This window comes from Phalacrocorax carbo, chromosome 5, assembly GCF_963921805.1.
Source record: "Phalacrocorax carbo chromosome 5, bPhaCar2.1, whole genome shotgun sequence".
Lineage (NCBI taxonomy): Eukaryota > Metazoa > Chordata > Aves > Suliformes > Phalacrocoracidae > Phalacrocorax > Phalacrocorax carbo.
The window spans coordinates 30,537,824-30,565,318 of record NC_087517.1 but is presented as its reverse complement, the minus strand read 5'-3'; the positions used below and the strand labels follow the sequence as shown (position 1 = coordinate 30,565,318).

The window sequence follows — 27,495 nt, the reverse complement described above, 5'->3', positions numbered from 1 at the left end:
GGTTGTACTGCAACATAGTATGTACTGTGGCACAAGGCAGGTGCATTCTTGTAATTTACAGCCCTAACTTTTGTTGTTGTTGCTCGTAACTATTTGACCTGCCAGTAAATCTGTCACATTCCTTTATATCATACTATTTGCACTGCAAACCTACTAAGTCTTCATCCTAGAAGGAAGCCTGGGTTCATCAGTTAAGGACCTAATTTTAAGAGCTGCCAACAGCCATACTGAAAGGAGAGCTGAAGTCCGATTTTTATCTGAAGTGAAGCACTAAACCAATGAACTGAGATAAAAGCTTTATTTTTTTTTCCAAGGGAAAGCAGGTAAACTCAAAAAAATAATTTAATCCACTGAGTAATTTTTCTGTAAGTATCAGGAACAGCTTACCCCTTATTAAAAGGGCTATAAAATAGTCATTTAAGAGATGTTAATTCAAAGCCATCAAAAAGGGAGGAAACACCTTTTGCTTTGTTTCACACGAACTCAATTCGTAACTGCTTATTACCATTTTTCTGTGACAAATATGGATATACATTACCAATACAAAAACCAGGAACAACAGCTCTCTGAGCAACAAAAAAATGCCTTTTTTTAGATGCTGGTTGTGTAGGGATGCTAACAGAGAGCGACTGCTGCAGAAATATTTAAAAATAAAGTGTCTTCTGGCTGTTGATCTTCATGCTCCAACATCAGAGGCTGTAGCTGGGTATCTGTAGCAATACAGTTTGTTGTCTGCACCTCCACTCAACAGCAACTGATAAGAGGAAAAGAAAACGCTGATTAATATCAGAACTAAGCAAAATACCTACACAAAAGTTGAGGACTCTGATTTGCTTTCCTTTGAAGACATAAAAAGAAGTAATGAATGATGACCTGCTAATGTATGACTAAAACCCAGGATCAAAGTGCAGAAGCAACCTTGTCTCCTCCTAAAATTAGAAGCAAAGTTTTTGCAGGAAAATTACTAAAGCTTTTCCTGTCTTTTACTGCGAACAGGAGCCCCACTGAGAATCTTGGGAAAAAAAACCAATTTCATTAATATTCATTTTACACGTGTACTACTACAGTAGCAGAACATCTTGCTACTAGAGGATTACATAGTCCCCTCCATGTACATATACTGCCGTGCTCCAGCTGTCAGTTCATACTACTGCTTTAGTCTCCATGGCAGCAAACAGCACCTTGGAACATGTATTCTCTCAGCAAGATGTGGTACTGTTCTCATGTCTCTCCTCTTTTGGAATATCAGTGTACACCCACTTAATGCTACAGAGCTTACACTCCCATCCTATTCTTCTGCTCAGTAGCATGGGGAAGTGCTGCAGTGCGTATGACAGTAACACCCAGTATCAACCACAGCCCAACTAAAACTTCCTGTTCTCTTCTATCTTAAAGCATAGAGGAAAAAATAGTCCATGGCTGCTTTTAGCCCTCTTCCCAACCACCATGCATGTAAACTGAGTAACTCGCTCTTCAGACTCTTACCCCTGCTTCTGTCCAGTCCACACACAAAACCTTGTCTTCATGAGCAGCCAAGTCATACAGAGGAGCTTTGCAACTGGTAAAACACAGGTATTCAGAGTCATGTGTTTGAAGTTACATGAGCAATCACAGAAAACAAGATTGGTCCCTGGAAGAAATACTATCACGATGCTATCAAACAAATGTGGTCTAGCAGTTATAAACAGAGAGTACAGCTATCTACCATCTGTGACATCTTCTCTGCTATCTCTAGAGCTGATCACATCAGTGTTAATCTCTCCGGCATCCCCAAAGAGAAAAGCAGCAACATTTTTTGCCTGCTTGCAAACTACCTTGAGACTGAAATGTAATCAATCTGCTTGTTAGGAACAGCTTATTACATAGCTTCCTTCTTCCATGTGTGGATGGACTGTATGTGTTTTCCAGAAAAGCCACTTATGTCTTCTGAACGCAAAGCACTTAGTGCTTGGAAATTTGTAATGGAAGGTCTGAAAAGAGTATCAAGTGAACCTTCACACTGTTAGGCTCATTCCTTAGAAAGATAATATATTTTGTTTCTTAAAATAGTGGAATTGTTAGCAGACCTTCTGCTGTTCCTAATCACAGCAGTGATGTAACGGTTGTTGCCTTCTGCATGTCAATCAATGCTGCTGTTAATGCCAGGTAAGTCCTGTGTTGGAATGCCATGCAGCAAGCTTACGTGCCTTTGAACAGCAAAGAATGCCTGCTTATTTTACCTCCTTGTGTCCCAGAGCTTCACAATGTTGTCCAGAGAACCAGAGATCAGCTGATGCTCATGGGTGGGTGACCACTTCACAGACGTCACCCAGCCTGTGTGAGACGTCAGAGACAGGAGAACCAAGGAGCCATCTGAACAGAAAAAGGGGGGGGGGGAGGGGAAGGAATTAGTAGATACCCACTGAAACCAGCACTTTTAAGACACTTTTCTCCAGTGAGAAAAGCAGTCAGCAACGTATCTGTGTTCAAGGTAAAGTTTCTCCCACCAGTAATTCTAACTTCAAAAATAAAAGTGAACTTTAGAGAAAGCAAACAAAAATGTAAGCCACACAAGTTTGGGGGCGGGGGGGGGGGGGGGGCACTAAAACAAAACTGAAAATGTATTTTCTTGTCACTAAACTCTCTTTTCAAAGATTTTTGGAAAAAGTGACCCAAAAATGCTTTTATTATTAACATGTAAGAAGATAATACTGTTAAACTCTGGGTTAGATTTACAGAAGCTAAATAAGTAAACATGTCTATGAAATAAATCTGGAAGGCTCAATTGTAAGGTGTCCACAATTCTGTCAGATGTTGCACCCCTGTATCATAACAAAGTGACTACTGTTTCACTTTCATGATGGTCTGACCAACGTAGGTGTGAACCTTACAAAAAAAAAGTTCAGACCTGCAACAGCACAGTTGAGCATTCATTAGTAAGTTTAAAAAAGAAACCTGAGTCAGTTGTCTAAATTGTTAGGTGATAAATCAAAAGTAGTCTTGCACCAGATTACGAAAAATAGATGTAACCTTTGTTTTTAATAAAAGCCCCAAACAGCTTATTTCAAAGAGTGGGACCAGAATACAGTTTGTGAGATGTCTCCTAACAGGAAGAAGTTCTGATATTGAAAAAACAACTTCAAGAACATGCATGTTTTATCTCACCTTTGCTGCGAGGATCCCATAGTCTAATATGTCTGTCAGTGCTCCCGGATGCAAGACGTCGACACAGTGGTGAGTAGGAGACAGAATTAAATACTTTGTTTCCTGTCTGTTAGAAAAGAAAACAGCAACTCTAAGAGAGGAGCTACTATTTTGCACAATTTTTTTCTCTGAGCTGGACTTCAGCTGAACCTACAGAGAAAGTATAATGATCTCACCAAAGTTGATTTGAGATCTCCAGTCTCAGCATCCCAGAGTTTAATGGTGTGGTCCCATGATGCACTGCAAATTTCTTCAGCATCTGACCACAGCACAGAGGAGACAGCTTCTGTGTGGCCAGAGAGGGTTGCCAGGGGCGTCTAGAATTTAAGGATTGAATATTGTCACAAAAATCTATTCTTTCAACAAATAAAAATACATGTCTCATCAGCCTGAGACACATCACCAGAAGTTTTCATATAGTTACTTTTAATGAAGAGAAATTAATTTGTGTGGCCCCACTTCTAAAATAAAATCCTGGACAAATGCGGAGCTCATCTTACCCTCGTTAGTCCCAACTGTTCAGTTTTCTGCTTCTTCCGTGGTCTGTTAGCTGCTTCTTCCATTTCATCCTCTTCATCTGTTGGTACTGTGACAGAAGACAGTCAGACTTGATCTAGGGGTTTTTGAATTGCATTTCCATATAAGTAATTAAGCAAGCTCCCATATTTACAGTACCTGTCTATGATACATGAATATTTTAACTTTACACCTCTGATCAGATCAGTATTATCTCCATTTTGAGCAAGAGGAAAATGAATACAAATTAAGTTATATTCTCCAGGTCACACAGTTTTAAAATGAAGTCCTAATGAATTTTTAAGACCATCCTTACTCATGGAAAATTCCAACAGTAATTCAGGTATGTGATAAACACAAACTTTCTTTTAGACACAATACCTACATATATACTCCCAAACTGAAAGAATATGACTTGGAACAGTGAAAGAAAGCACTCAGATCAAATGGGATAGTCTACATTTCTAGAAAAGACCTGGTTATCTTACTGTCCTCCATATTATGGTATAATGGAACAGCACGCAGCTGATAACCATATCTGAAATTGCATTACCAGCCAAAACAGTAACTAAATAGTTATGTATAGCCTTACAAAGCTTACAAAAAAACCCTTATAGCCTGCTTTTCATGTTACAGACTCAAATTGTCTTAAAGAATAAAGTATTCAGATAGCCATCTTTCAGGTTGTTGTAAGTACAGGGTTTTTTTAAGATTGCCAAGAATCCCAGCTTACGCTTATCCTACCTGCAGACCAGATCTTCAACATCTTATCCCAGGATCCACTGCAGAACTGTATGAACAGAGATATTTTGTTACAAGTTGATCCAGACTGACCTTGTAAGCCATACTAAATACACTTCTGGCTTGAAAAATTAACCAATGGTTTATAACACATGAAAAATAGTGTTGAGGTCCTCAAAAAAAAAAAAAATAGTGCTTGACATATATCAAATTATTCTTTGTCCTTCCTTTGCAGGAAAAATATTTACAAAATATTTCTTTATTTCCTTCCACACCAGAAGGTTTTATTGTAACCTGTCTGATACTGACTCAAGCTGGGAGCAATGACTCCACTTTTGGTGTGAGTGCTGTTAAATGTTGGGTTCCTGGATTAAAGGGAGGGACCTCTTCTACCACCTGCTTTTTCTGAGTATCACTCTAGAAATTTTTTTCCCACCAAAACAACTGTGAAAATTTAGGTCAAATCTGAAAATAGTTCATAACAACACAAAAAATCACATGCTTTAAAATAAAAATTTACTTAAAAATAAACATTCAGCTTCACTCACAGAAGTCAAAAGCAGCAGTATAATGGCTTGTACTGTCTAAAGTCACCTTCACCTTTTTGTGGTATTAGAGGTTAAGCGCATCACTTCAAAAAGATGGCGTAGCGTTGATGTAGCACTCCTAATCCTCGCTAACCACCATTTATAACAAAACTGGAAACTTATCAGTGTGTCAGTCATAACAACGTGATGGCTAATACCCATGCAGAGCCAAAGAGATTATTTTTGAGATATGGGCTCCTAACATCCCAAAAGACAAAGATTTCTCTCCAGGAGTCACTCACTTTAGTTCTTGTGCAATCAACAGCTATGGCGTCTACGCTCCCAGCGTGTCCCCTGCAGCAGTGAAGGGCTTTCACTTTGTTTTTCTCCACATTCCACTCCCAGAGCAGGACAGTTTGGTCCATAGAGGCACTGAGTAACAGGCACGATAAGCTATCTGAGGACGAAAAAAAGAGTCATGCTCACACCCAACTCAGCTTTCCAAAGTCTTTATAATTATGCTAGTCAAAGAAGAAATAACAGATAGAAACTTATACGTATCTCGGTTTCCATCAGGTTACCCTGCAAGTACAATTAATTTTAATATACATACTGATATTTACTAACAAAGACTGCAACGTGGATAGACAATGTATATGTTTAACTATACTCATTACTGTTAAAGGACGGTTTTACTCGCACCATGACTTCATTTTTAACACCACTAACTAGCAATCAAATAATTGCAGCACTTAGATAATTAAATATTAATGATTGTGGAATGCTGACACTTCTCCCTGCAATACATCAAACCTTTACTACTCCCCTAATTGATATACTGACCTTGCTTCACCCATGCCACATCCTTTACTACTTCTGTATGACCAGCTATTGTCATGATGGATTTCCCTTCCAAAGACCAAATTCGAGCAGTCTGATCATAGCAGCCAGTTAATATCCTACAAGGTACAGAATTTGAAACGTTATTGTCTTTAAAACCAACAATGTTTTTATGAAAAAATGCCTCAACCAGAAACTTGGAAAAATACTAGCATAGTAACTGGTTAGCTGAAACAAATCCAAAATATAGCTAATTTGTGTGCTTTTAAAGAACTTTTTGTTACAGAGCAAAGTTTCATTAAAACCTACAACTGTGAGGCTAGGAGCACAGGCCAAAAAGAAAAGCAATGAGAGTACTGCATATTCTGGTAGATGAGCCTTAAGATTGCTTACATCGTTGAAAATAAAAGATAATTTGTTGTTCATGGTATGTTGCTAGAGGATCTTAAAGTAGTTTCAAATCATTACTTAATATAGGAACATTGCCTAGTTGATTGGAAAATGAATGTGAAAATACAGTAGAGAAGGACAATTATGGTGGCTTGTTTATTTTAAAGAAAAGGTACACTATTATATTTGTTGCTAATGAATGTTACATTTGAAGTCAAAGATTTAAGCTAAGAGGAGACATAAGGAGATCTTGCTGTCCTCTAAGAGAAAGAATAGTAAACAGCATTTGAATTATCCATTTGTATTAACAGTATTTCATGTTCAGTGACTCCGGCTGTTTTCTACTTGTGTTAAAGTCACTGACAACATAGAACAGAGGTGTTAAAACTGAACTGCTTACAGAAGCAAGTAGCTGACTGACTTGACAGGTTAAAAAAAAAAAAAACAACCCACAGATTATTAAAGAGACAGAATACCACTCCATCTGACACACAAGTGCAGTCCTGTGCACACAACAGGAAGAAGCAAGATAACAGAACTGGCTTAGTGCCATACCATTCTTCAGTGGCTTGAACAGAACTGATCCAGTCATCATGGAAGATGCATTCCTCTGGCTGAGGGGCCATATATTTCTCCACATACTCTATTTCCACTACTTCTTCCTGAGCTCACAGACAAAATATTTATTTAGTGTGGTTTTATTATTTCTAATCAATAACATTAATATTTAACTGTAGTGTGTTGCAAATATACAAGCTTATTGGGAAAAGTCCTTGGTATCCAAGTCCTTTGCGACATTAGTGGAATTAAATTATTTAGAAAAAAGTGTCTGAATTATATAACTTCCAATATTTTTATCAAATTACTACCAATAGAAAGCTGGAAGCAAAAGCAAATAATTTCACTCTTCTCAGGTTCCTCCTCTCTTCTGTATTTACCCATACAAAATGGGTTTCTAAAATAATGCACATTTTCTAGGCGTAATACTAACCTCCCCCATTATCCCCCAATGTAACTAATGGAGTAGGGAGACAAAAATATATTAATGATGAATTGAATAAGACATTAATTCCCCCTTTGAACTGTATACAGACAATGAATTCGATAATGATGTTCCTTGCACAGTCTTATACTCTCCAATTGCTTTACAGTTCAGAATGGATTTAAACATACGGGAATTCTCCTGGGAAAGTCAGAAAAGAAGTAAAACAGCAAGGAATTCTACATAGTCAAGATGTCAGTGTAATACCTAAATCAGATTGAAGTAAAGTAGCTAAGTCTGTTCTACTGTCCAAGATGGGGAGAAAGTGAGTATGACTTACGGTGGAGATATTTTCCATTTCCATGTGTGTGACGAGCGGCACACGCAAGAACTGGCCATTGATAAGGAAGTCAAATTCCACATATTTGTGATCCGCTGAAACAAATTAAGAAAAATCCATGGCCAAGCATCATTATTTATTTGATACCATCAAGAAAGCATCATTTTGTGGCTGGTTCAGGAGAATGGAGCCAGCAAGAGGTTAAAAAAAGACAAAAACCAACCAACCAACAAAATCCCCAACAAAACAGTCAGTTTCTTCTTCCAGTTTTAAGCTGGCAGCCCATGAATTCCACAGTATTATGTGAGTTAAGAGGGAAGGAACATTTGCTGTTGGGGTTCAAAGAGTTCAGTCTGCCTCTTATTGTTAATATATTATTTTCTAAATCCTTTTCTCTGTAACAATGTCTAATCAAACCCCAGTGGTGCTTCACCGCTGCTCTGCATGGAGCTTGCCACTGCTAGCCTACGCCTTTATCATCTCTAGCCATAACCCTGGATTTGAGGCAGCTACAGGAAAATCCTACGAATTTTTGGTTCATATTTCTCCCTCTGTAATGCAATATATGACAAAGCACACACCCTCCCCTTTTGACATAAGCATTGCACTGTGCACAAGTCTTCTATTTGAGGTTGTTTGCAATATCATGGGTTCAAAGCAACTTGCAGAAGTCTCAGCAGGTTAAGATACAATTAGTCTAGTTTCTTATAGAAAATGGGATTTTTCAGCAACATTGCAGATATCTTTCCCCTGAAAGCCTTTCAAGTCCATCAGGCCCACTTCAGCTAGCACTGACAGAATGGTTGAGCTCTTCTCAAGAGCCTTCATAAAAACCAAACCTTTGGTTTCATTAGTTCTTTTGCCAGGTTTTGGGGAACACTTCCATTCCCATCTGTTGGGGCAGCTTGGTCTGTGGTGCTGGGCACACATTAATCCAGCCTTCGGAGCGCTTCTCCGGGGACTGCCCGCCAGCAGTGGTATCTGCTGAGTTTCAGATCAAGTTCGAGGTGTGCGTTACTCCGGACAGCCAGACCAAATCAGAAGGGCAGGACCGGCGCAGGCTGAAGCCTGACCTTGCTGAGGCACCGGTGGTGCCGTGGTACTGGTTCTGCTTTTGACTTCGGCAGCGCGTTTCTTTGGCCCGGCCTGCCCTGAGCCGCCCGGCCTGCGGCATCGTGCGCTGCAGCGAGTCCAGCGCGGCCGGAGCATGAGCCTCACTCGCCCGGCGCAGGGGCAGCTTGTGGCGGAGCCGCAGCCTCTGCCCTCGCCTGCCGTCGGGGTCGGAAACCGGGGGGCGAAGTGGAACTTGTCGCCTCGTACAGAGCGGCTCTGAAGGACGGGCGGGCGAGGCCGGCGCCCGCTCGGGGCTGCTCTGAGCAGCCCCCGCAGCTCTGCCCGCCCCCGCCCCGTCACCTACCGTGGCCGGCCGCCAGCAGCTTGTTGATGAGGTGGCTGAGGTCGGTAGTCTCGGAGGCCGCGGGCACCGAGAAGGGGACATCCTCCACGGCGTACCTGCGGGCACACAGCGCCGTTACCGCCTCTGCGTTACCCCCGTCCCAAACCCACACGCACTCCCCACCCCCGGCGGGCGCCCCCTCACCTCTGGTTCTCGGTGCGGAACCGCGCCGTGAGCTGCGCCATGCTGTTGCTGCTCCTGCTGCTACCGCTGCCGCCGGCCTCGCCCCGGCCCACGTGCCGCGATTAGCCGCGCGCGCCCGCCCGCGGAGCAGCGCCGCGCCGCGCCGCCTCCCCCTCCCCGCCCCGCCCCGCCGCCAGACTCCCCTCCCGCCGCCGGGCCCCGCCCACCCCGCCCGTTGCCGCCGCCGCCGCCGCTCCCGCTGCCCCGCGCCACGCGGAGGGTTGCCCTGGAGACCACAACGCCCAGCATGCTGCGCGCGCTCGGAGCCAGGGCTCCCGGGAGCCCTCGCGCCACCACCTTCCCGGCACCCTCCGCGCGCACCTCATCCCCTCCCTCCCTCCCTCCCTCCCTCCTTCCCTCCTGGCGGGAGGGCGGGCGCGCGTGCGCCGAGGGGCGGTCGGCATGGCGGCGCCTGCGGCAGCCGGGGCGAGGTTGAGTAGACTCTTTCGGAATTCTCCGCTGCTCCCCGCGGGGTCCTTCCCTTCCCCTGGGCCGGGAGGGACCCGCGCTTGTGTGTGTCCGTGTGTCCGCCCCCCCGGTCCGGGGCTGTGGTGCGGAGGGGTGTGACTGGGGGGCGCCGGGTGCGGGGCAGGGGGTGATGGGACGAGCCCCCCGCTCCCCTCAGGGCTGGGGCGTGGCGGGCGCTGGCCCCGCGGCACTCGCAGGCCCTGGTGCCGCTGGAGGCGGGTGCGGTGCCTGTCCCTCGGCCGGGGGCCGCCTCGCTGCAGCTCCGGCCGGGCAGTGCGGGGCCGTGCGCCCACCCCGCCGTACCGGCTTCGCCCCCCGGGCCTTGAGCAGTTCCCGGCCTGGGGCTGCGGCGTGCCGGGAGCCGGCGTGAGGGACTCTTCGCCGCTGATGGGGTCTTCTTGGTGTAACTTGGGTTGTGTTTCTTTGCGCGTGAAGTGACACAGCAACAATAAACGTCCTGCTAAAAGTAATAAACCCAACATGCAGTGGACCGTAAAAGAAGCTGTAAGTGAATTCGCTTTTGGGGGAGAAGGCTGCATGTGTGAGTACCTGCTGCGTGCTTGGTTTATGTATCTTTTTTCCACCTGCCTTTTTGACAGTTCCGTGTGGCCTCTCAGGGGACTGTTGAGCTTCCCCTGTGTGCTGATTCAGGTTGGTGCAACTTGTTGGAGTGGGCAGGTGTTGTCTTAATGTTTTGTGAGACTCTGAGGTCTCATCTCTTTCTTAAGTGTACTTAGAAGATCTAACATTGTCAACGTAATTGACACAGGTGCATTTTCCAGATAATTGTGCTGGCTACACGAAAGTGATTTACTTGAGAAACCTTTTAAGCAGGAGTCCCCAGATATTCTGTGCATTCTTCACACTATCTGCCTGCTTTTCCATGACAGAGAGAAACTAATTCTCAAACCTGGTACAGGTTAATATACAGCTAATTGTAACTCATTTACTTGAGGGGATCGTTATGCCCTAATTTCCTCCTTGTTGTTTTACTGTCATTCATCCCCTTCATAATGGTGGTAGAGAAATGTTGTCAGAGGTAGCTTTTTCAGAGGGAGTGTGGAATTGTTGTAAGCTATGCAATTATCTTAAATCTTTTTATAAAACCTCTGAAACACTTCATGGAAAACCCAAAAAAGATTGTTGGTGAGGCATTCAACTGTATGTATTTCACTTCAAGAAGTATTAATTAAAACTAAAATGGGGAATATTGCTATCAGAAGTGCTGAAAGCATGAACTTTCACAGTCAAGCTTTGATTTACTTTTTCTTAATGGGTATGCACTGAAGACTTAGAACTTGAAAAACGTAAGAGAATTCCCTCCTTCCTGCCCTGACAGGCTAGTCCTAGGTAGAATGAGCTTATTATCACAATGGACTTACCTGTTCTTTACAGTTTAAGCTTTTTCTCATGCCTAAAATCTTGCAGTATTGACTCAGTGTTAAAAAATAGTTAGCTCTGGAATTTTGAAGGGCAGTACTTCTCTTTGAGATCTGGGTGCATGTTGCCTTCACAAAGAGGCCTCGTAACTGAGGGAAGGCAGAAGCAAGCCTTCATACAAGGCCTTCAAATCATGTCAGCTGAGAACTGGTGTATTTTTAGGGACCACTGCTGTTAGTTGGTAGGTATAGGTATTACCTTGGAATAAAGAATTGGAGGCAAGAAAATACAGAAATCTAATACTCTGCCTTAAGGCAGGGTGGAGATGTGACTGGGCAATAATAGGGTTTTAAAGTAATGCTAGTTTGACTCTTCTGTTAGTGTCTTTAAAAGTTTATATATTAAGAATCAATAGTTGGACTTCTGGGTTACAGAGGAGATTGCCACTGTTATGAGAAAGGTTCACGTCAGAGTAGGCACTGAAATACCGTTACTGTTGAGAGTACCTGATGCTATGCAAGTTGTGCCTGTGGATGAGTCAGTGAGAACCTAGCGTTGCAAGAGGTGCCGCTGGCTTTGAGAGCAGTGTTACCATGGGGGTGCTTGATAGCTAAATAAATCGAGATCTGACTGCCTTTTGTGTTTTGCTAAATGATCTTGAGCTATCCGTGCGTTTGTGGAATTGAACCACTGATGGTAAAGTGTAGTCTAGATTGCAGTGCATTATGCTTGCTCTCTTGCACATCCTGGCTATAAGACCCTGCTCATGATGGTTATCGTGTTTAACTGTGCTAGAGTTTCTGTGGCTGCTTGCACTCTGTAGAGTTGAACCAAGGATAGTAATGGCCATAGATTTGCCTTTATTTTGAGAAAAGTGCTTCCCAAATGGAGGCAGGGCAAAGTGTTTATGAGAAAAAGAGATACTTGTATGTTATTTACTCATTCCTGACAAAACATTAATATGTATATATGTATACAGGATTTAACCATCTTTTTTGGGGAATTTGTTAGCAATATTGATACAACTGTAAAATTTCTTAACTAGGTATGTACTTGTAAGAATCTGTAAAAGTATATTTCTTTAAGGTGGAAAAAAAAGTATTTTTGTTTGGGGTTGCATAGCACTTAGGTTAATGAAACCTGGATGGGTTAAACCATAAAGTTCATTGTCCAGGGTGATGTGGGTGCCAGTGGTTTGCCTGGGTTAGAACAGTGATTAGACAAAGTCACAGGGCCAAAAATGTACCACAGGCTTTTTTTAAACAAAAAATAAAACTTCAGATACTTCTGCGCTGCTTATAAGAGGAAGCTGGATAAATATCACTGTATATTTACCCTACCGCTGTCATTTTTTCCCTGAGCTTTATTATTAACCAGTGTTAGATACAGGATATTGGGCTACTCATGCCATTGGTCTGTCCCAATATGGCTGGCCTTGCATTCTCTTATTTGGGTTCCAGCATGCTCAGGGTATGTGCCATCAGTACCTCTGGAACAAACTTCTTCAGTTTATCTCAAAGAACTAAAATGTGCTGCTTTGGCAAAACTGACATATCTTCTTTACATCTTTTAACTGGGTGGAAGTGGTTGAGTGATGATAAAATCTCGTTTTCTGCCTTTTTTTTCATTTGCTGCTAACACGCTTCAGACATTTTAACTGAAACATCTCATAATTGTTCTCAGATCCAAAGCTACAGAATATTTGGTAAACGTGAAGCAACTTCATTTGGAACTTGGTTTGGAGTGTCATCGCTTGAAAATTGAATGGAAAAATAAATCTGCTTTAGATTAAAGTATTTAGTACATTGAGCATGTGAGCAGCTTAACTTCACAATGTTGTTTGTATCAGCAGGATGCTTTAGTCAGGTTCAGAAGCCAAGGAGATGGGGATTTACTTTGCCTGTGGTCATTTATATCTTTGCAAAACAAAATAAATTTGTGCTTCCAGGGTTGTACAGTTCTTCTTAAGTGACTCTCCAGCCTTTTGCATTCTCCTTAATAAAGCTGTAAACAGTTGAAATACCACAGCCAAGAAGGTCATCTCAAGGAATTTACTGTGAGGTGTGGTGAAGAAGATAAAGCTGGTAGGACTCGTGCTAGTGTAATGCTGCCAGTCTTTAAAATAAATACTGAAGGGAAAAATCCTGAACACCTTTCCCCTTCCTCACCCCGAACAGCAGGATTTAAGTTTTCTTCTATTCAGTTTGGCATATTATGTGTGTAGTCTAGTATATATGTACTCCAGTAACATAGGGGCCAAGTTAATTTGTCATTTTGTCTTGTTGGTTATGAATATTTGGGATTGATCACTGCTTTAAAGGGTGTATTGCGGGTGAAAACTTGATCCTGTGAATGTGGCAATTCACTGCCCAGTATTCTCTCATTGCTCGAAGGTTCATAGTGGGCAGCTGAGCTCCCTGAAGCACTTTTCTTTGGGACAGGAGGTAGATCTCTGAAGTGCCAGGAGCTCTGTCGCTTTGTCTTTCATCACATGATTAATGCCAAATTTTGTTTCGGATATCTGGTACTTTTCCTCCCTAAGCTTACTGCTGTGGACTAACAATAATAATTTATTTTCATTTATATGTTGTTTTATAGCCCTTTAAAACAAATGTAATTTACTTCAAGATGGCTGTGTAACAGATTTGGGTAATACAAATCCTGTCTGTTGATTATGGAATGAGGTGACTAATACTTTTGTAAAGCAGTACTGGCATATCTTTAAATATCAAGTGTTCTCTAAATGTGCATGGTTGTTGAGTGCTTGTGGACATATTTAGATGAAAATTGTGAGAGTGTGTATGTATGTTTTGTATCTGTGTGTACAATGACAATGCAAGCAAATTGACTTACACAAGAGGCTAAACTATACTGGAGCAACACACTGAAATTTTTCTGCAGTGACTAATAAAGTCATAAAGAGGCAAGGATTTCTTGAGGGCTTTGCTGTTAGCTTGCAACACCATTAGAACTTGTAAGACTAAATTTGTAAGACAAAAAAAAAAACCCTGCAGCCATGTCTTGGTTGAGGCTAAAGTACAGAAGGCTGAAATAAACTTTTGTAACTTTTTCAGATCACCTTGTAATGGAAGAAAATGGAGCTGACCATGACATTGCTATTGAAGGATCTAATGATTTGTTCATAGGCAATTGTGATAGTACAGGAGAGTCAGAAACAAATGATCGAGTTTTTCAGGTGAGGTATGAGTGTCCTGTCTTTGTAGATGCTTGCTTTATATCCTCTCTGATGAATTTACAGTATGATATTTCATCAATGTCTTTTTTCTTGCCTTTATAATAATACATTGTGTCTTTTTAAAAAGTACAAAAGTTCTTTCCCTTGGATTCTTGTGCCATTCAATTTTGAACTGATGAATATCCAGATGTTATATGTAATGACAGCCTTTAGTAATTATATTAATAGGTCCTGTTACAGTGCTGAAGAAATCCATGTTTTATTATGTTAATAAAATCCTTTAATAAAAGAATGCTTAATTACATGCTCTGGAGTAGGAGGGCTTCAGAACACTCAAAAATTAGAACTTTGAAATTGCTTAGTGACCAAATGTGGCAAATAAGAATCCAGGGACACAGGACATCTGTGTACGTATTGGGGAAGGGGAGTCTTTAATGTATGTATTATCAAATATTGCCAGATATTCCTGGTCAGAGAGATTTCTGTGCATAAATGTTCTTCTGCAGATTACTTTGGCTAACATAAAATATCATTCAGATAGTGATTTAGTAGCATGCTTATGGTCTCTGCACAATGTCGTTAACACAGCTAGTGCCATTTATTTGTTGCTGCTTTTCTGGTGTAGTTTACACTAGACAGTTTCAGCACAGAAGATTTATACTGGCAGAACTTCTGAGAAGATTATTTGGCCCAGGTCTGACTTGAATATAAAATTTAGAAATGTTTTCCCCCCACTCTTTAGATTTGTAGTTTAACAAATGTTTGTAGCAGAAACATCAGTTGTTTGTGTGATTGCTGCAAGATATACAACAAATTGCAGTCCTCCTTGCATTGGCCACATAACAGCCTGACATATTTTACACAAGGACCACCTCTCTTCCATTATTTTTACATGTTTAGTATTTGTGTTGTCAGAGTTCCAACAAGACAGATACTTGTGCTTAAACTTTTAATGAAAATGGGATGTGTTGTAAGACCTTGATTCTGCAAGCTTGACGAGAATTAGCTCTGAGTACCTATGTTTTGAGACTTGCAAAAATCTGATTCTTGGTCTTGCACTGTGTAATTCTTGGACTTGAATTTGTGGGTTTGTTGCTTGTGTTTCTTCTGTGGTAAAGAACTAAGAAAGCATTTAGACATTTTTGTCTTTGTAGCTAAATACATGTATCTAAAGGCTGAGTGGAATCTGTGATTTCTTTTGAAGTCAAGTTGGTGGATGCTTTACAGTTTTGGTTTTGGTATGCATTCTCTCAGTTTCTGAGTAGACTTGAGATGTTTTTAAAGTGATGAGGGTTTTGGGGGACAGATTTTGGGCACAAGGGATTTTCTTTTCCCTTAGTAGAAAGATTTTTTCTAATAAGCAGAAATATGAATATATTTTCAGCATGGAAATGGAAAACAAAAGTAGAATTGCTAGTAGCCCCTTGATCAGAAGGACAAGAGCTCCCTCTGAGTATACAATACAGTGCACTGGTTTAAAATGTTTTCTTTTTTTTTTTTAATAGAAATTGCTACTCAAGATTAAAGTACGTTTTACTGGTTTTCCTCTGTGAAAGCATCTAACCTGCATGGATTCCAGGGATCCGTTGTTTGGACAGAGTGACTCTCCCACAGCCTTGCCCATCACAGTACGCCTCTCGGGCAGTTCTGCACCATCGGCTCTGCCTGCACGGCCACCCCAGCCACAGCCTCACTCTGCAGGGGAGTTACACCTGGTGGACCAAACCGGGCAGCCTCTCTACGAGCTGCAGCCGCTAGGAGGGCCCAGTGTGCCAATGGTGAGTGCGTCTGAAACAGGGGAGGTGGTGTATTCACAGATGAGGGAGCTCTCTGAAGAACTGTTTTACATTGTGCTTGTTTGTTTGTAACAACAGCTGATTCAGACTTTAGCAACAAGGTGAAACTTTTCAGTGGTTCAGTTCATGTTCCCGTTGCCCTTCCTCAGGTAGGCAAATCCTGTTTCCAGCCATTACTAATTTTATTAAACACCTTATGTATGTTCTCATTATCAAGCCTGGGTGTTATTTGTCTGATGAGATCTCATACTTCTACCACTGTTTCTTTCTCTATATTCCCTGATAAGTGTCTCTGGGGATTGGTACATTAAAAATAAGCTTACCCATTATGTCTCCTCTTCCCCCCCCGCCTTCCCCTTAATTTGCTTAAAACATTGCTTTGTAATTCTTAAGGCTTCTTTTGGAAAAAAGGTAACTCTCTCACCCAGAGGGTTTGGTTGGCATGTGTTATACTGGCACTAAAAGACACTTTACCCATTTAAAGTGTAGTAAATCAGAAACAATATGATATTTTTTGTTATTTTAGATTTTATAACATTGTCGGGAACAAGTCCTTGGTAATTATGGGAAAATTTGCCATAAGGAGCTGTTTCAAGTTTTCCAGAATTCTAGGAGAGATTTGTATTGTTTTTGAAGTCCTGGAGCTTTTCTTCTGTATGTTTTTGCATAAAATGTTTCCCATAGAGGTCAGTTTCTTAGGAGTAAAGGTCAGAATTTTTGTATGTTGTGATTAATTCTGCTAGTCTGTGAATGGGGTTACAGGGAATCCAACTATGAATGGTTTTCAGGTTTTTGATAGCTTTAATAATGGTTTTGTAAGTTTCAAATAAATGCATAATTCATTGTAGAATCCCATAAGGTTAGGGTGTTTTTTCTATCCTTTATTCAATTAAAGGGTGATTTTTAAAAGGGGAAAAGTAATTTTAAGAAATTAACAATAAATTGGCAGTTTCTTTATTATGTGAAATCAAGTTAATTTACAGGCCCTAATCCAAACCAAAATATTTCCTGTTCTGGTAATAAGCAAACCCAGTCATGCTGCATGATGATCAGTGTACAGACTAGTGCCATTCATCCTTTTGTGTGATTGCCTTACAGATGATTGTTGCCAGCCAGTCAGAAAATGGCCAGGTGCTGCATGTCATTCCTTCTGCCCAGCCAGGAATGGCCCAAGTGATTATTCCTCAAGGTCAGCTTCTGGATGTGACCAGCACACAGGGTGAGTTCAACCTGTGGGACTTGAGTGTGTGTTCCTGTGACTATGCATATCCTGCATGATCTCTTTTTAAACACCTCGTTTGTACATGTTTCCTTTCCTTAGACAGTTATAAGACAAAAATAGGTACTTACTGAATCTGCTTTCAGATTATGAATCTGGCACCACACACACCACTTTTTCTGTTGGACAAAAGGCTTATGAAATAAGAGATATTATGCTCACATTAGATATGTGATCGGTAAATTGGGATATCAAGCACAAAGCTGCTTCTTGCCTTATTTACCTTTAATAAGCACATTTGTGCCACGTCAGGCAGCTGTACTATCAGCCTCAAATTTTTACTTCTCTTTACCTCGAGTGAAGTAGTTAATTCAGGTAATGCAGATAGATGAATTAATGTTCTTCTGGTCTATTCCAGAGATCACTGGTGCCGATGCATCTTTTGTGAAGCCAGGAATAAGTACCTAGGTAGAAATTCAGTTCCCAATGAAGAAAATGAGACGTAACTTTCACTTCATTGCTAAGTTTTTCCCCTCAGTGTGTTAATTGTAACATTTTAAGTAGGTGGTGAGATGTACAACTAGAAGCATGAATTTTAAGCTTTTCTCTAGGCAAGGGACATACTGAAGTCTAAAAGCATTGATTATTTATCTGCAGGCCTTGCTGTGTGGCAAAATGCTGTGTAGTAGTTTACATTCACAAAATAAGACTGAGAACTAAGTTGTCACAATTTGTTAAACTCTCCAAGGTATTTCAAACTGTTTTTGTATTTTCTGTATAAAATTCTCAAAATCTGAGCGCCGGTGCTTCTGTGGAATTAGAGCTCAAAGGTAAGACTAGAGTCCTGGTGCTGGGTGAATAGAAAAAAGAGTTGGGATTCAGGTCATGATCCAGTCTTTTCCACTTAGAGTTGGAATATGGTTTCATGACCTTGCATTGAAAGGCTTGCTCCTACCCTAATGCTCATCCTTCCCTCCCTCTCCACCTGCTCTTGCAGGTGTAAAACCACCATTTAGTTACAGTGTAGTCTTACATGACTTTAAGCAGACTGTGAGCCGTAGTTACTAAAGAATTGCTGTTACTCTTTGTAGGCAATAAGTTGCAATGCTGAATAATATTTTTGTGTTCCCATTTTTCATTCTACATGGGGCTCCCTCTTTGCAAATATTGCAAATGTTCACAGTATTTGAATATATGTTCTGCAACAGTGCTGCAGGGTTTGGTTTTTTTTGTGGTGGGTTTTTGTTTTTTGGTGTGTGTTTTTTTTTCTAGAGATTTTCTGTATAAAAGACTTTGTAGTTATTTGATCTTTAAAAGACAGTTAGGAAGACTTGTCCGTGGTTTATTACGGAGATTAAAGGGGAAGGGGAATGGACTGTCAATCCTTGAGTTTCACTTGCCTGCAGGTGGTGGTAGTGTATGAAATGGCACAGGCTTCACCTTAAGACACCTTAGTGTCTTAAGGGCACATCTATGTGGAAGGAACCAGTGTTCCAAGCTTTGAGCCAGAGTGGTCTTACTCTGAGGTGCACACTTATGAATCTTCTGGCACAAGCTTTCTAGTGGAGTGATTTCTGTACTGAGTCAATAGCTTGTCACTCTCTTGGGGTAGGGGAAAGAAGCTTTTATAATTGAAGGGCAAAAATCCCACATCTAAAGAGAGCTCCCTTTTCTTTATGTTAAGACCAAAGTATCAAACGTCTGCTTTCAGTGTTTCATTACATTTTTGCTTAACTGTACACAGAGGCTTCAATCTAACTATTTTTTGGCTTATGGATTGCTCCCTCATATCAAGAAAGGCTAAAACATTTGTTCTAATAGCACGTCAGATTCAGTTACAAGATGCCTATTTTTTCTTATTTAGGCATCATTTTTTAAGTGCAAAGCAGTATGATAATCTCCTTTTTCTTATTTTAAAAGCAACCAGTGTGTGATTTGCAGCTGAACAAAATAGTTGTGCAATCCTATATGGATTTGTGGAAATGTAAAGCAGAGTAATTTACAAGTTCCTCTGATTGTTTGCTTTGTTGTGGAAGGATTCATTAGCAGTAGCATGATTGCCAAAGTCCTTGAGTACAAACAACCTTATAAAGTGTATCTTCGTATGTGTGCCCGGAGTTTTGAGTATTGATTCACAACTGTTAAACTACTTTATCATCTGGAAATCTTATATGTCAAAATGCTTGCTTTTCCAACACATAAAGTTTAATTATAGCTTCTCATTTCCGCATTCCGAGTTCAATTATTAACCAGGAGGATGTTTTATTTTTGCAAAGATGTTTCGGAAGAGAAGTGTGATGATGGAAACTTGCAGACTGTGGCGGTGGCTGCTATAGCAGACAGCGCAAGCAGTTACATTCTACATCCGCAGGCATCTCTCACTGTATCAAAAAAAGCAAGCACCAGGTAGGTCAGGAATTAAAAGGATGAGCAACCACTTTGATCCACTGTTAGTACTGCCTTTTCTTCTTGCAGTTTGTTTTTGCAATGGTTATCACAAAATTACCATAGAATAGAGGTTATGAACCCTTGGTATTAGTGAATGATGTGTAGCTAACTGTGTGTGTAGGCAGCTTCTGTATGTGCCAGAGCCGTGGAAAAAGCAATTAAAGTACTGGTATTCCAGAGATAGTTGGATATATTCTGACCTGAGCAATAGGCGGGCATTTAAAGTAGCACAGTGCAAATTACTGAAATTATTCCAGAAAAGCACTGATACTGCCAACCAAGAATTGAAAGTGATCCAGTGAAAGAACTGCAGGGAAGGTTGAAGTTAGAGGGAGCAGACTTTCTTGTATGATTATATTAAAACCTATATAAACCATCCTCCCACAAGAAGGGTTGATTGTAGAGATTAATTTTTTAGATAGAGATTTCAGTTGTTGGCATTAACAGGGAGAGCCTAATCTTTCTTCTCTTGGATAACTTCTTCAGCTTCCTTTGATAAAATATGAGAAAGTAGCTGCTAACATGTTTCAGTGGAACATGTAACTAGGCAGACTGGTTAGCAAAGTTTCTGAAGTTAAAATAGTTGTTACATTTTTCTTCTTTTGATATCCACCTGATTCTGTCCCTGTGCTAAGTGATGCCTACTATTTTAATTCCTGAATACTCTGGGATTCTTTTTTTGCTTGGAAAAAAAAAAGTCCAAAAGCCAACCAACCAACAACAAAATGCCCAAAGGAGACATTTGTTCTGTGGGCTGCAAGGTGGCTTTGCATTGGTTTATACTCTCTTGAAACTGAGATGTGGAAGAGATTAGAATAATCTCACTATGGTGCAAATTATACATATTCAAGAAACATTTAAAGTGGAGAGAGACAGTTTGTGAATGGATTTTGTGAACACAGTCTGTACATGTTAGAAAAATAATCCTGGAAAGGAGACATTTGGATGGACAGGAGGTGACGCACTTGAGTTTTACAATAATAAACATCGAGCAAGCATTGTTTCTGCCCCAGGATTTAGGGAATGGAGAAACTAGGTACTTAAAATAGTTATTGGAGCTGGTTTTCAGTAATTTAAAATATACTAAAATGTGCGGCATTTAACAAGTGTTTGATATCAGTTTTAATCTTTAGCATTATAACATCAGTCTGTGTAAGAAAATTACCAAGGTGATCTACTGGTCTATTTCTCAGTGTTTTGTCTGTCGTTGTCAAGCAACAATACTGAGAATACTGAATGCTCAGATCTTCTTGAATGTAGAAAACAGTGGATTTTTAAAAATACTTATTTACTGTGAATCATTTTAACAATGAAATAGAATATGGGGAAAATGAACCCCAGGTTTTTAAGGCAAGTTGATACAGTATCTATTGTCTGATCATATGCTGTAGGGGTTACACATAATGCACTGATCTGATATATTACCTGTAGTTTAGACTAAATCGTTGCTTTCCTGGATGCCTGTGTAGACTTTTACTAGATTTTTTTATTTTTCAGGGTATTGGAAGATCCCTTTCCCATCCCTCTCCAGCCATTGCCACCAAATACACCTGCATGGGCGCACCGTCTCAGGAACTGTGAGGTGGGCTGCAAAGAATTCTGACTTAATGTTTTGTCATCTAGATCTAAGATATTGATCCTATTCCATGAAAGGAATAATGTTCATAGTTGTAGAAGCTGTGTTTAAGCTTCCTGGTATTATGAAATAGTACTGGTACTAGCTGGTACTACTAGCACTTTTAAACACCTAAAATGCTATGGAATCCCTTCCTTTTTTGGGAGTAGCAGAATAACTGACTATCAACAGCTCCTGAAGCAAAAAAATGTCGTTCTTAAATCTTGATGCCATACAGCACTGGGAAAAGCCACTGATCTGCACTGTGTGCCATATTAGGATTTGCTCTTGAACTACAGTGCAAGCTCTGCTGTCTTCTGCTGAGAAAACTGGTTTGTTGTTGCCCTTAGTGATCCATTAAATAAAGAATAAAATTGCTTTTATATGGCCTAAGTCTGCAACTGTTCATATTGGTTTGTGTTGTCACTTAGAAGTCAAAATCCATGTGACTTGCCAGGGTCAAGTCTGGGACTTGTCAGAGCACCTTAATGTCAGTGTTTTACTAAGGATTTCTATTTTAGGTATTCTCACAGATTTATTTTGGTTTTTTGGTTCCACCATGATTACTTGTGCTTGTTTTCTCTTTTGTTAAAAAATGCTCTGTCTTTATTCCATGTCATGGCTTTTGACCTAAATAGAACTCTCTTTATTTGCATATTGTTAGATGTCTACAGAGCTCTCCTGATGACTGGGATGATATCAACAGCTAGAAAGCATCATAAATTACTTAAAAGGAAGGGAGGGGAGATGGGAAGATGCTTGAAAGATCACCTACCCCTTCCTCCTGCTACCAGACTCTTCCTGATAGATGTTTATTTTACTTTCTCTAAATACTTTTTTTAAAGGATAGTCTCTAGTCAGTTCACCTCTTTAGATATCTGTACCATTTGAGGTTTTTCCTATTGGCTTGGCCACTGAAAACTGGAAATTGCAGTTGCAGGGACTTAGAAATGGAATTTCTTTCTGTTTCCACTTAGAAATATTTTTTAAATTATCTAGATATATTAATGTATTCTTATTTTTGTTATGTGCCTTTTATTTTGTATAAATTGTGTTGTCCCCAATTATATCAACTTAAACGTTAAGAGGTCAGAAAATTAATGATACTAATTCTTCCATTGTGGAGATACTGTTTTCAGAGAAGTGAGAAGTGAGTCACTTAATTCAAATGGCCAGTTAGTTGTTGAAGTCCAGTAAGGTGTATAACCCATTACTCTTTTTAGCAGTATGTGGCACATATTTTCCTGTCTTAACATCGATGTATCTGAGTCATGTATTATTGGTTTCATTTTATAGGAGGACTTGTATTATGGTCTGCTTGGTCTATCTTAATTTATTACAAGAAATTTCACCTGCTGTGTTTAAAATTCACAGCAGCAGCATTTATAGAAGAGTTCTAATTTTTAAAGAAAATGAAATCAAAATACTGTCTGTTTAAATGTGTTCTGAGGATATAAATATCTGCCTCTGCTGTTCAGCAGAACTATTGGCTGTATGCATTAATCCTCTCTGTTCCTTTTAAAAAAAAATTGTTGCTGTTTTCCCTGTAGAATCAGCCCATCTAAGAAGAAATAACCCAAATTCTCTTCCTTTTTGTGTGTTACCAGCAGAGTTGCTTTGCTGAGTTTCAGTTCCACAGTGTAAATCCACTGGAGACTGCGAGGATGCATGTGCCTTTTCATGGGCACAGACTAGAGACAATAGGATTTTGAGGTGTCCTTGATCTTTCAGGTGCAACTGTCTTGCAGAATGTTTTGTTACTAGTAATAGGACAGAAGAGTCCAACTGGAATTTGGAGGTCTAGTAGAAGTGCAGATAAATGTGGCAACTCACAATTCCACGCTTTCAGTCACTTGCTAGAATAGAAACAGTGTGGAGGTCTGTGTGGATTTCACAGAAGGTGCCAGCAGGTGAAGCCATAGCATAGCCTTGGTACAGGCTGCCAATTTATCCTGGGGAGCTGGCTGAGACTGAACTCCAGAGGTCAGCAACTCCTTTGGCAGTTAGTATTGCAGGCAAACAGAGAGCAGTAAAAGCTGCAGCTGTCTAAAATTAGCGCTAAGCTCTGTGTTTGGTCTTGATTCCCTGACTGCCTTGAAATGTCCAGCCTACACTTGCTGTGCCTAGGCAGCATAATGCCTCTTCTATCCTGCTGTTCAAGGAAAACTGCAGTCTTGATATGTGTATGTCAGCATAAGCTTTTATGTACACCTGCTGAGGTGAGGCCAGGGGAGAGAGAAGTAATTGCCCCTTTTCTTAGCTTGAAACTTGGCTGGGGTTAAAGGGTTGGACAGTATCAGATTGTATCAGGGTAATTACATTGTTAATTAAAAAGTAGATTTTTTTTTTTTTTTAAAAAAAAGGTTGTTTTCTATAACCTCCTTAGTTTTCAGTGGTCTGCTCAGAATGCGTTTCCAGCATGTATCAGCATATTGAAGTAGAATGTAATTAAAAACTGCATTAATTAATCAACTGTACAAAGATAAGTTTATCTATTCGTGTTGGGCAGATGGTCTCATTTGTCCATTTGTTCTTACCTGGGAAGCTTCTAGAGAGCAAGGATCCTATGTGCTATGTGATTTTCTTCTTTTCCTCCTCCCCTCCCACCAATTTTGGGAAAATTACCTTAAAGGCAGAATAGAAGACAATGCCTTAACTGTTATCACTGCTTTTCTGTCACAACAGTTTTATCGGTCTTATCTCTCTAGAATAAGGTCAATGACCTATTGTTAGTGACAGCTGTATGATGTGGAAAGAAAACTTCTGGTCACGGAGCGCGCACTGTGCGGAGGGGTACTATCATTCCTCTTGCAATAGGGGGGCATCCCAGGTTTCTGAGAAGAAGGTACTTCTGGTAATTCTCAGGCTGCTTTGCTTCTCCTGGATTTTTCAGATCAAGTTTTGGACAGAAGTGTAATTTATAATTTCTGGCTAAACAGTTGCCAGCTTCTCTTTCTCACCACAGCTGTGCGAGTGCAGCCTATGTAGACTTCCTGAATTGCTGGAGCAGTGTGCTTGCAGTGCATTGAGCTGCTGAAGTGTGAGAACTGGTATCTCAGAATGACTCACACAGCTGGCACGTACAGAACCCTCTGGCTTTGGGCTTGTGCTAGCAGCAACACCATGCTGGCCCAGTTCATTCACAGGGTATTAGTATGTTCTTTGTTGACTTTAGGTCTTGCTAACCATGAATGTTTTGTTTTTCTTAGGCAACTCCAAGGTAGGTTTTATGCAGTTGTCACCAAAGTATTTGTGCAATACTAATCTTAGAGAGACACCATTGCTGCTTTTGTTGACAGTATTATTTAAACATCTGGCTGCTCTGTCATTGAAGGTGGCAAAATAGATCCATCAGACTAGTACTCATCCACCATGTGTTTGCCCTACAGATACACTCTAAGGCTGAGCTGGCAATCTACTCTGTGTGTTACTTCCAGCTGCTTGGTCAGCCTGAGCTGCATATGAACAGAAGCAAGCATGGCGTTCCGAATTTGGATGGAAAGCTCTTCTCTGCCCCAGTGCTTTTGCTGCTTGCTGGCTGGCCCTGGAAGACCAGTACTGAACCAGCTGTGATGGCTTTTGAGTAGCTGAGCAGCTGACATGGGATGTTGCAAAGTCAGCAAGTTGTTTGTAGTTTGTTGGTTTGGTATTTTTGAGTCAGGTTATATGTAGTTTTTCTGGAGTTGCCCAGAGCTTAGCAGAGTTCATTGAAACCATCATCAGTTTGCACATGGCAAATACGATATATTATGTTTCTGTGTAATGTTGAGAATCAAGAGTGCCTTGAAGATTGGGAGGGGTATTACGAGAGACATTCAATTCAAAGTTAGTGCAGTAAGTGGGTGAGGTGGTTACTGGTGGTACAAGCAGGTGTATTCTGCCCCAGCTCAGTGCAGTGTGTGTGTTCAAGTAGATGCATAGACATTTTTTAGTGCTTCAGAGATTCTCTGTGGAAGTCGAGTGAAAATGTTTGCCTAGGATGAATTTGTCTACGAGGTGACTGCAACTGAAGTATGTGTGTGGGGAAACAACAGGAGTGAAGTTGTCCTTTGGAAATCAGAGTTGGCAGTAACTGTAATCTTTTCAGGGGTTCTTGGTGTACTTAGGTCTTGGAGGGCTGACAGTCCTCACCTCACTGGGGACTGCTCTGGTGTTAGAGCCTATGATAAATCTATTAGTGAGGATACTAGTGTGGGGAAGAAAAACATGAAATACTAAAAATCTGAGCCTGTGTCCTCACCTGCCAGAGTCCCTGACTGCTTTTGTTTTCTTGTGTAATGTTCAGCAGTCACCTGGGTGAATAATCCTATTATTTCACCTCCTTTCCATGCAGAAAATTGGGGACTCGTACCGCGGCTATTGTGTGAGCGAGGCAGAATTAGAGAGTGTTCTAACGCTACACAAGCAGCAGACACAAAGCGTGTGGGGGACACGCCAGTCTCCAAGCCCATCCAAACCCGCCACACGGTTGATGTGGAAATCTCAGTATGTCCCATATGATGGGATCCCCTTTGTCAATGCAGGTAACTAACTTTTCTTTTAATAACTACTTTCAAAATTTCAACGTCAGTTGCCAGCTGGCCATAAAGAAGGATCTTAGTGGTGGTGTTGTTCCTTAGTGTTGATAAAGTTGAGGCACAAACATAAAAAAAGAGCTGTTTGGGTGACTCAGCCTGAAGAAGCTTGTTTCCCTGAAACCACAGGCTTATGTTTTGTTGTGATTAATTCCTTTTGTTCTTTAGAAATTAGCTAGGTAGCATTTGATGAAGGCTCTTGTAATGAGATCTTTAGATGGAGGTCCCATCTGCTCTATCAGGACATGAAAGTTCTCATAAGGATAAGAGCTTGTTTGAGTATCCTTGTGTAACTCGGAGATCCTCTGAAGAGTTTTGTTCCACAGGAGCCAATAAACTATTTAAATGGCACCCTTTAAAAAATTAAATAAAAAGCAAAATAAACATCAGCATACCTCAGTAAATAGATTTTTTTTTTTAATTAAATGAATATGCAGACTTCACAGGTTGGTAATTACATACTTAACTCATTTAAAGCATGTGTGAAATTAACTCAAACTTCATTTGGATATGAAATTAACAGGTTTTAATTGTTACATAGAGATCATGAATGACTGGAATGTAGGTTATGTGCTTGGGTTTTCTCTTTTTTCTTTTTTTAATACTGAAAGTTACTGAAAGTGAAAAGTTAGCACCAGTTTTAAAGCTTCAGCCATAAACTGTGAGGTATAAGCTAAGAACAAAGCCAAAAGAACTTATACTTTTTTTCCAAAAAAAATGCATATGAGACATCTTTAGTTTCATGTAAGATCTGCCTGATAAATGAGTTGCCCCTCAGTAAGATATTAGAGCAAAACCACATGTAGACTAATAGATATAATTAAGTTGTAATATTTTTTGCTTTGCTTGGACCCCCAAACAGGCATTATGTATACTTCTGTGTTGCCTTTCTACTCTATCTAATGTTTAGATTTAGTTTATAACTCCTCTGTGAAATTAATTAAAATCCTTTACACCTGTAGAGCAGAGGCTGTAAATATGAATTACTGGACTGCAGTTTAAAATCTGAATAACTGAATTCTAGACTGTGCGGGACAAAAGTGTTCTCAAGGAATTTATCCCTCCTGCATAAGTCAAACCAAGCTGTAATGCTTTCCCTGCTGTGCTTCAGCTGTGGGGAAATATACAGAGAAGCTGGGTAGTTCCCTATATTGTAAAACACGCACTAATCATCAAAGTCTTGATTGTTATTGTTATCTTTAATAAGAATTTTGGATAGTTGATACTTTTCTAAAACAAGGGCCCCACCAAATTGCTTTTGAGATTTGTATTAGCAAGGACTCTTTAAAGCTGTTGAAGTCTTTTCAATCCCAGAACCTGGATCTTAAGTTTGCTTGTTTTTAAAAAAGAGACGTTACATAATTCTTTTAAATTTCCTACTTCATTTGCATTGGTTTTTTTTTTAATGTCACACTCTAAAGCAATAAATCACTGGGTATCTTATGGAAACACATTATGTTTCTGTTGTGATACTTAAAAAGGTTTTGGTTATATCACTTGTGGTATAAGAAGTTCCTTGCATACTGGAGTATATGAATTACAAATAAAAGATAACTAAACATAACATGGAAGAAATTTGGAATATGTTCCTTTCTTGACTACTTTAAGGCTACACCTGTTATCCTTTTTGTTGGAGGTCTG

The 27,495-nt window shown here is 40.4% G+C and overlaps 2 protein-coding genes across 10 annotated transcripts in view; one reads left to right on the top strand and one right to left on the bottom strand.

Moving 5' to 3' along the window:
* Positions 1 to 279: 279 nt before the first annotated feature.
* Positions 280 to 9,278, bottom strand: WDR12 (WD repeat domain 12). Its single transcript, XM_064451856.1, has 13 exons — positions 9,120 to 9,278; positions 8,937 to 9,031; positions 7,520 to 7,614; positions 6,753 to 6,859; positions 5,811 to 5,926; positions 5,270 to 5,424; positions 4,444 to 4,489; positions 3,684 to 3,769; positions 3,360 to 3,500; positions 3,145 to 3,250; positions 2,220 to 2,352; positions 1,486 to 1,558; positions 280 to 754 (listed from the first exon to the last, which is right to left on the bottom strand). Exons 1-13 carry the CDS (start codon positions 9,158 to 9,160, stop codon positions 677 to 679), a joined length of 1,272 nt encoding a protein of 423 aa, XP_064307926.1. The 5' UTR covers positions 9,161 to 9,278; the 3' UTR covers positions 280 to 676.
* Positions 9,279 to 9,508: 230 nt separating this feature from the next.
* CARF (calcium responsive transcription factor) overlaps positions 9,509 to 27,495 on the top strand; it is a 40,117-nt gene continuing 22,130 nt past the window's right edge. For 4 of the 9 annotated variants that reach the window (XM_064451850.1, XM_064451846.1, XM_064451849.1 and 1 more), the window contains exons 1-8: positions 9,509 to 9,589; positions 10,226 to 10,277; positions 14,081 to 14,202; positions 15,782 to 15,980; positions 17,097 to 17,217; positions 19,494 to 19,623; positions 21,163 to 21,247; positions 25,614 to 25,803. In XM_064451850.1, coding sequence (XP_064307920.1) covers positions 14,186 to 14,202; positions 15,782 to 15,980; positions 17,097 to 17,217; positions 19,494 to 19,623; positions 21,163 to 21,247; positions 25,614 to 25,803 — 742 coding nt within the window. In that variant the 5' untranslated portion in view covers positions 9,509 to 9,589; positions 10,226 to 10,277; positions 14,081 to 14,185. Of the gene's footprint in view, positions 9,590 to 9,737; positions 10,131 to 10,225; positions 10,278 to 14,080; positions 14,203 to 15,707; positions 15,981 to 16,076; positions 16,148 to 17,096; positions 17,218 to 19,493; positions 19,624 to 21,162; positions 21,248 to 25,613; positions 25,804 to 27,495 lie in introns of those variants that run through there. The other 5 variants (XM_064451851.1, XM_064451847.1, XM_064451848.1 and 2 more) reach the window with 5 other exon arrangements.

Coding starts and splice junctions, on each gene's coding strand:
- WDR12 (XM_064451856.1), bottom strand. CDS start 9,160: ATGGCGCAGCTCACGGCGCGGTTCCGCACCGAGAACCAGAG. Junction 4,490..5,269: donor TTGATTGCACAAGAACTAAA/GTGAGTGACTCC, acceptor CTGTTCATACAG/TTCTGCAGTGGATCCTGGGA. Junction 3,501..3,683: donor AACAGTTGGGACTAACGAGG/GTAAGATGAGCT, acceptor CTTAAATTCTAG/ACGCCCCTGGCAACCCTCTC.